Source organism: Micromys minutus (genome assembly GCF_963924665.1).
Source record: "Micromys minutus genome assembly, chromosome: 3".
NCBI lineage: Eukaryota > Metazoa > Chordata > Mammalia > Rodentia > Muridae > Micromys > Micromys minutus.
The window spans coordinates 54,054,621-54,064,471 of NC_137972.1; the positions used below are offsets into that span (position 1 = coordinate 54,054,621).

The following is a 9,851-nucleotide window of genomic DNA, read 5'->3' on the forward strand; positions in this document are numbered from 1 at the left end:
GAAAAGGAGGAGCAACAGTGGGAGGAGGGGGAGCAGGGGGAAGAGCAGCAGGAGGAGGAGCAGCAGGTAAAAATAATCACAGAGGGGGAGGAGCAGTAGCAGGAGGAGTGATGGAGGAAAGCAAGTGCTCCCTGCCTCAGGATGTTTTGTTACAGCATGCTATCACAAAGAATCTAATCACCTGGATCCCTGCCCACCACCTGAGCTACAAATGGCCCAGGACTGATGCCTCAGAGGGGACCAGGGAAGGAAGCAGCAATGTCGGCTTACTCAGATTCTCAGCCTCAGCCCCCAGAGTCCTGACCTCCTTATGCCCTTTGAACTTATAGTTTAGGGTGGTGGTGGTAGTGGTTGTGTTGTATCTATGTGTGCTTGATGTATAGAAGTGTGTGTACATGTGCGTGGAATGCTTGTATGAAGGTCTGAAGGTCTTCCACTATCTTTGAGACAGGGTCTCTTTGCTCTTTGTTGTGAAATACACCAGGCTAGTGGCCTGCTATCTTCTGGGCGGGGGGGGGGGTCTCCTGTCTTTACTTCCTGCCTTGCTAAAGGAGCATGCAGACTCAGATGCACATGTGACTTTGCCCAGTGGGTTTTGGGACTTCAAACTTGTCCTCATCTCCTACATCAAGGGCTTAACCCACAGGCATCTCACCTGCCCCAAGTCCTGTTAATATGCAAAACAGTCCTCAGCAACCCAGACTGTGTGGCTTGTGCTCTCAGACCTATCAACTAGATACTGTTACACACACACACACACACACACACACACACACACACACACACACACACCCTCTGGCACAAATAGAAGGATTTTAACACAACTTAAACTGGCTCAAGGACAGAGAACTAACTGGTTCTTGGAACTGAAGGGTCCTATGGCAATCCCGGCCCAGCCTGATCCTGGGCACACACACTATTCCCAGGATCCAGCAGCACACATTCCTACTTCTTAGCTTACTTTCTCAGCTAGTGTCAGACTCAGTTTTCCAAGATGACAAGTTCTCTGTCCATAGCTGTGGGCTTCACGTTCCCCTTTGTTCCACTCTGGTGAGAAATGAACAATATATCTTCAGTTCACACCTAATTCCCAAGACTTGCTCTGGTTGGCTTTGATGGGCTCAAGTCCTTACCAGTGAGTGGTGTGAACTGGCGTGGGGGCGACTTTGGGAACTAGGAGGGATGGCTGGTGGGAACTGGGGAGATAACTAGTGAGAACTGGAGAGGTCACTGTGGGAACTAGGAGCAATGCCAGGTGGGAACAGGAAAAGGAAGGCACCTGGAGGGGCACTCAAGAAATAGCTGTTGGCAGCTGGAACCAGTAACCAGTAGGTTGACTTCCATTTTGGTGACTGGGGGAAGCTGTACCGAGGAACCAGTGTCAACCAGATCAGCCTTTCTAGAAAACATAAAGAAAAAGGTGTCCTGCCGGGTAAGCAGACCTGAGCAGGAGATGAATAGACCCAGGATCCTGGAGGGGGTACATTCCTAGACTGAGGCACATTCCTGAGGAGGGCTCAGCAGAGGTGATCCATCCCAGGAATCAGGAAGTCCTGATCATGCTGAGAAGCTCAGATAGCTTCAGTGCCCAGGCTGGGGCTCATGGACAGGCACAGTGATGTTCAGCATAGGGAAGCAACGTAGACTGAGATGGCCCTCTGGATGCTGTGGAGTGTGACCCACACTGTGTGACGGGTGCCCTGTGGGCACAGAGGTCAAGTCCAAACTCTCTCCTCTCAAAACCCCTCCTGTCTTCCAGAGCCTCTGTGTCACTGCCACTGTGTGGGTTTGGGGCAGGCCCAGCAGTCAGACTCTGATGGTATCTACTTGGCATTATGTATGAGTTAAGGAATTTTCTGTAGCCAAATTTCTCCCCAGACCTTCCCAGACCTGAGAATCCCACCCTGAGGAGTTCTAGGTTCTGGGCAGCACCTGGTACATTGTCTGCACTTCCTCGAGGACTTGTCAGAGAGAGATTGATGTCTCTCCCTCTGGCGGTGCAGAAAATCTTTGCTGCTGCTTTAGACAGATTTGGGGTACTGCTGGAAGACACAGAAGAGTCTCAGCTGCAACCCCACCCATTGGATGCAAGGAGCCCCTCCAAAAAGGTAGTTGCTAGATGTATACACTCCGAGACAGGGAGCTCACTCTTTCACAAGAGCCTCCTCCCAGCAGGGGTGAGCTTGGTAGAGAAGGCTAGCCTCTCAAGAAGCAGTATTGTGCTGCCCATGAAGACTGCTCCTACTAGAGTCCAAGTTCTGTCCTTTAGTCACCTTGTCCTTCCTGCCTACCTTGTCCCAGACAAGAATGCAGAGCCTGTGGGGCCCTGCACTTTGCTCTCTCTAGGTTAGGCTGGGTAGGCCCCTCTTCCAGTTTTGTTAAGTCTGAGTCTCATTTCTTTTGAACAGCTAGGACCTCACTACATAGCAATTCTAGTCCAGCTTCCCAAGTGCTGGTGTTACGGGTGTGAGCTATAAGGCTTGGCTGCTCTTCTTCCGTTCTAGAAATCACAAAGGATAGCCATTCTGTTTGTGTGTGCATTAGGCATCTTTCAGCATGACCTCAGACCCCTGGCTTTTTGGCAGTTTCTTAGCAAATCCTGGGTTTGTGGCCATCAAAGCACTCAGTCTTTCTCAGTCTCCCATTCTGTGGTTTTGAACTAATTTTAATACAAAACTTCCTGAGTGTTTGCCTCTCTTCTGGCTGTACTTAACTAATGTGCTAGTCTGTAGAAGGAGCAGCATTCATCCTGGGGCTCCACATGACTAGGCCTGTCAGGTGATGGAAACCAGGGTCCAGTTGCACCACAAGGCCCCCCTGCTCTGCAGAAGCCCTGAGTCCTGGTCACTGGTTCAGCCTGAATGTGCTCCCAAGTTCTGCACACATACTCTTCCTCAAGCCCATTTCCATTCTCCTGCCCCATGCACAGATTCCCCACTTACCAGATCCCATGGCTGGTTCACTTGCGATCACTATGAATTTGCGGCCTCCTTCCTCCCGTGGCTTCTGCCTGTGTTAGAGCTACATCATCTCTGGTCTGGTCACTGAGGACAGCATCCTTCCAGGCTTCTCTCCTTCCAGTCTCACCTGCAGCCTAATCTTTACTTCATCCAGAATGAGCTCTGGCTGCCTGCAATGTACCCAGATGCTTCCAGCCTTGAAGAGTCAGCCCTGCTGGCTCCTCAGCTGTCACCGGAGCCTCTGCCCTTCACCCACAGGGCTCCTTCCCGTTCCTTCCAGGGGTTTTATCCCACCCACGCAGGCATAGATGATGCTGCTCCAGTCAGTCCTCCCTGGCTTCTATGAGGCTCCTACCTTCCTGGCCCACCCCAACCCTTTTCCCAGTGTTCCTTGCTACTCTGCAGCACACAATGGGCCCAGTGGAAATCTGTCAGGAACAGTGACTCTTCAGCATCTTCCAGGGGCCAGTCTGCTGAGACTAGACCCAGATGTGTATTTACTTCCTTCTGGATTTCCCTTTGGCCTTGTGAAGTGTTGCTGCGAGTGACAGGCCCTACCTAGCACACACATACAACCCTTTTTTAACCTGGGACCAGAGGTGTGACCTGATTGCAGTAGCTCTGATGGGCTTCTTGTGGGCATGTTCTAGCCCTTGGAAGGCGCTGGAGACCAGTCACAACAGGGCTTCGAAGGCTCAACTTGTCTGACCCAAAGCATGGAAGAGAGCTAGGACTCCTGACAGCTCAGAAACCAAGATCTGGCCTGGCCCCAAGGTGGGGAGTGAGGATGAAAGGGTCTGTTTCTTCTGCTGCCATCGGTGCCTCAGGGAGGCTGCTGACTGCCTGATGGGTGACCAGTCCTGGCCAGGGCAGTTGTGACTGTGCTGAATACAGTGAGATCTCTGAGACTTTCATTCAGAGTGCAAAGTTAGCAGAGCTGGGCTGGATGTCACCTGATTAAGGGCCTATTCAAGGTCACCACAGCCCCAGGCCAACAGTGACTGCAGAGGGAGAGGCAGGTTGCATTTGGTAGGGTTGCTATCATACCCCTAGAGCTTTGGAGCCTAGTTCAGCTCAGGAACCCACTGCCATAGGCTCTTGGTCAGTGTCTAAGCCACAGTTGCTGTGTCTACAGCATAGACAGCTCTGCTAACTTTGGTCCAGCTTCTACAGCAGCCCAGCTGAGTCTCAACTTTGGTCCTCATCCAGTGTTGACAGATGTCACAAGTTTGGCAAGGAATCTGGAAAGCCCATCTCCTAAGCTCATCCCTCCTGTTTTGTAAACATGGCTCAAAACCAATCCTAGTCCCACTCAGACCAAAGAGAGTGAACGTGTGTTTGGACTGAGCTGGGCTGGTCTCATCAAACTTGGAGAGCATAGCAGAAAGGAGCTGAGAGTAGAGAGAGTACACTCGTAAGGGAGGGCACGGCATCGAGGCTTTGGAGATGGGAACTAGAGTCCAGGCCCATGTTGCCTGGACCAAAGAAGAGAATGAAAGCCATGGCTGGATGACAGGGCCTAGAGGACAGGGCTGGGCCCGCACTTGGCTATGAGCTACGGTGACAGTGCTTTCCCATCTTCCCTGCAGATCCTGGAGGAGAACATGAAACTGGAGTGTAAGTGTCATGGCGTGTCGGGCTCCTGTACCACTAAGACATGCTGGACCACACTGCCACAATTCCGAGAGCTGGGCTACGTGCTCAAGGACAAATACAATGAGGCCGTCCATGTGGAACCTGTGCGTGCCAGTCGAAACAAGCGGCCCACCTTTCTGAAGATCAAAAAGCCCCTGTCCTACCGTAAGCCCATGGACACTGACCTGGTGTACATCGAGAAGTCACCCAATTACTGTGAAGAGGACCCAGTGACGGGCAGCGTGGGTACCCAGGGCCGTGCCTGCAATAAGACAGCCCCTCAGGCTAGTGGCTGTGACCTCATGTGCTGCGGCCGTGGCTACAACACACACCAGTACGCTCGGGTGTGGCAATGCAACTGCAAATTCCACTGGTGCTGCTACGTCAAGTGTAACACGTGCAGCGAGCGCACAGAGATGTACACATGCAAGTGAAGAAGGTCACAGGTCAGATCACAGGCAGGATACCATCTCCCTGCAGGCCACTGCCTGGGTACCACCCACAGGGAACCACAGAAGTACTGTCCTTGTCTTTTCTGCTGAGGGGGAGGGGTATTCTGGGCTTCCTGCAGACTCCTGTGGGAAGCTTTTCTCAGAGGCCCGCCCATTCTACTACACATGGATGCTGCTCGCCCCCAGACACCGCCCAAGCCCCTCCAGGGCTGGAACAAAGTTTTCTACAGCAGGAGCTCTGGAGCCCCGGGCCTCGTCATAGCAATATTTAACAGTTTATTCTGATAAGAAATAATATTAATTTATTTAATTAAAGAGAATTCTTCCACTTCGTCGGGATCCGTTTTCTGCAATCAAAATGGACTGCACGAGGCCCTGGTGGGCTGACCCGCTAGGACCGCAAGCCGAGAACAACTGTACATAATTATTCTTTATGCAGATGTTTCCACTAGTTGATTTTGCAAGTACCCTTCTGCAGCGCTAGGTGTTCAGTACAAAGAGAAGACAGTCTTTATACACATATAGATATATATATGCACACACATTTGTATTTGTTTTGTTTTGTTTTGTTTTTGCTGTTTGCTGCTACCTATCCAGAATCTAAGCTGGTCCAGATCTGGAATTGTTTTTCTTTAGGACATACCCCTACCCTTTTGCCCTCTCCAGTTCAAACCTCGCCGTTAGAAAAGTTCCACTGGGAATGGTGTGTGTGAGGGGACATGAATCACAGATTCCCAGCAGCTTCCTGGAAAGTGAACCACTGGATAAGAGGCTTTCTAAGAGACTATTTTTCTATGAATATTTTATTTATATGGAGTCTGCCTGTGTTGCCCCACAGCCCATGCCTCTTCTTAACACTGCTACTCACTCAGGGGCAGGAGGGCAAGGCTGGGTGTGTGGGCAGGTCCCCAGGGGACCCTCACACAGCTGGAATCTGGAGTTCCATTTGCCAAGGGGGCCACAGCAGTTACCAGATGCCTGGGCTGGGGTATCGTCTGTGTTAAATAAGAGGAAATCATCCGTCGACTTTTGCCTCCTGAGCTCACGTCTTGGAATGGGTTCACCAGATGATAATCTTGGGAGGTGACCTCAGGATGAGCTGCAGTGGTGCATTGATCAGTGCCGTTCTTACACATTTTGAGAAATGTGGGACCTGGCATTCATCATCAGAGTCCAGCTCAGGGATGCTGATATTCCATCAGGACAGCCCAGGCAGTGCCTAAGAGAAGGGGTCAGAAAGGAGGGGGAAGGAGGAAGCCAAGGATTGTTCAACCTTCATGAAAGTGATGGGTGTAATCCCTCCACAGCAGAGGCCAGCTGCACCTGTATCTCTCAACTAGGAAACCCCTCCAGGAGGTGGGGGATATTTTTATGTGTGTCCACATGCATTTCTACCTGTTTGCATGTAGGCACATGCACACAACACCTGTGCCAGCACTTTGAGGCACCTCCAGAGTGCTCACATGTGCATGTGCTTGCATGTATCTCTCTGTGCCTGGGAGATCAGATCATGTGTATGAAGCTGTATGCCTGAGCATTTGTGGTCCCCGGGGGTATTTCCAGGTATCTGCATTTGTAGGTGGGGTGCAAGGTAAACAGCAGGGAACTAATTTGATTGTGTTGAGCCACAAAGAGACTGCAACTCTGAACTCTGTCTCCACAGCTGCTGGAGAAACTCAGATGCCTGTGAGACCACAGCCCTGAGCTTCGGGGACTGCATGCTGGGAGCCCCTCGGTGCCTAGGCAACGTCCAGTTCCCCACCTGGGTTACAGCATGACAAATAAACATGGCTGTATGACTGATTTCTTCCCTTGGGTGTATTTTTAATTTCTTCTTTTGTGTAGGTGTTTGGATGTTTGGGCATGGAACTGGCAAGATGGAGTGGACGACCAGATGCGTGGATAAATAGAAGCGTGGATGGACAAATGGAAGGGGGTGTGGGTGGGCAGATGGATGGACAGACAGATGACAGAGAGATAGTGAGTGGGTGAGTAGATGTGTACGTGGATGTGTAGGAGGAGAAACAGAAGGATGGGGGCCTACATAAATGTGTGAGTGGGGAAGTATGTATTTGGTAAGGAGAGAACTTTCTGGCATTTCTCATCCCCCATGTCACATGCTCTCTCCACACATCTGTAGGATCTCCACTGAGCATGGGCTGTCCCAGATGTCAGTCCTTCTGCTTCTGGCCTCACTTGTACCTGGAAATGGGGGCGCTCCAACTAGCCTCACCTGGTGACTATTTAATTAATAATAGCAACATAAACACAACTCAGATGATGCCCTGTTTCAGTGTCCAAATGAGCAGAGACCATGCATGAGAGCAGCTGGCTCTATCAGAACAACACAGGGCTTGGCTGCTAGCCTATCGACTAATCCCATAATGCACTGCAGGCATCCAGCTCTGGGGTCTGTCCTCTCTTTGAATGTCCAGCATGACTGTGCTCTGAGCCTCCGTTTCTCCATTTGTAAAGTCTGGGAGCTAACACCTTCCTCTCAGACGACCGAAGGATTCTCCAGGAGTGAACACATGGCACTCAGTGTGGCAAGACAGCTCATGAAGTCTAGAGCATGCTACTGTTGGTCATAATTGAGATGTTCACTGAGGATCCTATAGCAAAAGGAGTCTTCTAGCCCAGATTTACAGGATATACTTTTGGCTCTGTGCTGGCAAAGCCACCTCCTGTGCCATGTGTTGAATCCCACAGTGGTTTTCTAGCAAAACTAATGCTTAAAAGACCAGAATCTCAAGTCACTATATCAAAACATCAGCCAGATGGCAGAACAATGGGAATAGTCAGGTAAGCAGCTCCACACAGGTCATTCTAGCCACATGACAAGGTGGACTTGTGAGGTTAAATCTACAGTCCTGGCCCAGCTTGGATTCACTACGCAAAGCTGGTCCCAGGTCTGGGTTTCTAAATACAAACTCCCATGTGAGGAACCCTGGCACACATGTGCTCAGTGTGAAGAGAGATAGGACTGTGGACAAACTAGGTTTTGGCATAGAAAAGCTGAAGTGAAGAGAAGAGCAAAGAACTCCTTGACAGGATCTAGGTCAAAAGGGTTCTGAGCAAAGCTTTTCCCCTGGGGAGGTAGAGTCTCCCCGCACACTCACAAGCAGGTCTGAACCTTAACCCGAGCACTCAGGAAGCTTCTTTGCCCCACTTGACAGGTGAGAGCATCTTGTATTCTATAGACAAGTCTCACGTGAGGAAGGGAGATTGCCAGTCCATTTGACTCGAATCAGCACCCAGGCCCCACTCTTCTGCCACTTCCAATGGAGGCTTGAGGGAGATAAAGACAAAGAACCATACAGACTTTTGAGACCCACATAAGCTGTTAATGTTAGCTCCTCCTCTCCATTTGAACACTTCCCACAGGAAAGGAACTCTGTCCCAGCCTCCCAGGGCACTACATGGGTCCTTTGACTGGTCTTTCCACCTGTCTTTGTTTCTTTTCCTGCTACTTGGGTAGGTGAAAAAGCAACTTGTGAGAGAAAAGATTTATTTTAGCGCACAGGTCAATGCACAGTCCAGGTGGCAGGGAACTTAAGACAGCAGGAGCTTGAAGCAACTGGTCACGTTAGGTCCTCCTTCGGAATATGAGAGCGGGAGACACATGCTTGCCAATACTCACAATGCTTGTTCCACATACATAGCCTAGGTCCTGCCACACTTAAGATGGCTTCCCAACACCAGTTACATAATAAAGACCACTCCTTCCATGCATGTACAGATACCTGTCTTTCAGGCGATTCTACACAAGTTGATGATTTACATGAGCCACCAGACCACCTCACTGTCCACGCCCAGATCTCCTTACTTTCACACATTACATTAAGCCGCCATGTTCTAGCCAAACCAGTACACAGCTCACCACTGACCAAAGTAGGTAAAGATGGGAACTCCTCTTACTCTCCGCACACCCAGCACAAGGTTTTGTGCAGAGCGGGTGTGACAATGCCATCTACAAAGCGCTCTGTGCTGGGTGAGGCTCTGGACATCTGCATGCTTCCCCACCACCACATGGGTTTGCAGCATGGCAGCAACTGTGTCTTCACATGCCCCTGTGCACCCTCCACATGGCTGTTCCTTCTACATGCCTGCCTTTCTCTATCTTGTCCTTCTGCTACTCAGACGAGTCTCTCCAAGATGCTTCAGGGAGAATGAAACTAAAGCCATTCCTAAACGGCATTGGTCCTTGTCTCTGCCCAGGTCACTGCCATAGAACATGCTCCCCAATGGGACTCCAAAAACAGCTAGAAGCAGGGAAGAGAGTAAAACACATGACGAGTCACCGACAGACACAGACTTGGAACCCATCTCCTGGGCTCTAAGACCAGGATTTTCCTCTTGCTTGGAGAAGTGTATTAGTCAGATATTGCTGAGTAACAAATCATTTCTACCACTCATGCCCCTGAACAGCAGGAACACACCATGAACACAATATCCATAAGTGAGTCCATCAGTATATGGACATCACAGAGTGCACAGATGCAGGCCACATGGTACAGGCCACTGTGGGTCAGCACCTATTCTAGGTTACAGATCTGTACAGCAAGTCACTACCTGCTAACTACAGGGCATGTATGAATAACAAACAAGTGGCAGGCATCTGGAATATGATGGAAAGTATTCATGTCTATAATCAGAAAACATTCATTAACAAGCTAGATTGGTGGTAATGGCACACGCCTATAATCCGGGTACTCAGGAGGCTGAGAACAGAGAAGTGAGAGGTCCAGACCAAACACACACACAAACACACACACACACACACACAAACACACACACACACACA

The 9,851-nt window shown here is 50.3% G+C and overlaps 1 protein-coding gene across 2 annotated transcripts in view; it reads left to right on the plus strand.

The window, feature by feature from the left end:
- WNT7A (Wnt family member 7A) overlaps window positions 1–5,029 on the plus strand; it is a gene marked incomplete at both ends in the record, with an annotated part of 41,380 nt that extends 36,351 nt beyond the window's left edge. The window contains one exon of one of the 2 annotated variants that reach the window (XM_080915018.1): window positions 4,550–5,029. In XM_080915018.1, the coding sequence (XP_080771144.1) occupies window positions 4,550–5,029 (480 nt within the window). The remainder of the gene's footprint in view (window positions 1–4,549) is intronic. The other variant, XM_080915019.1, reaches the window with a different exon arrangement.
- Between the last annotated feature and the right edge of the window lie 4,822 nt (window positions 5,030–9,851).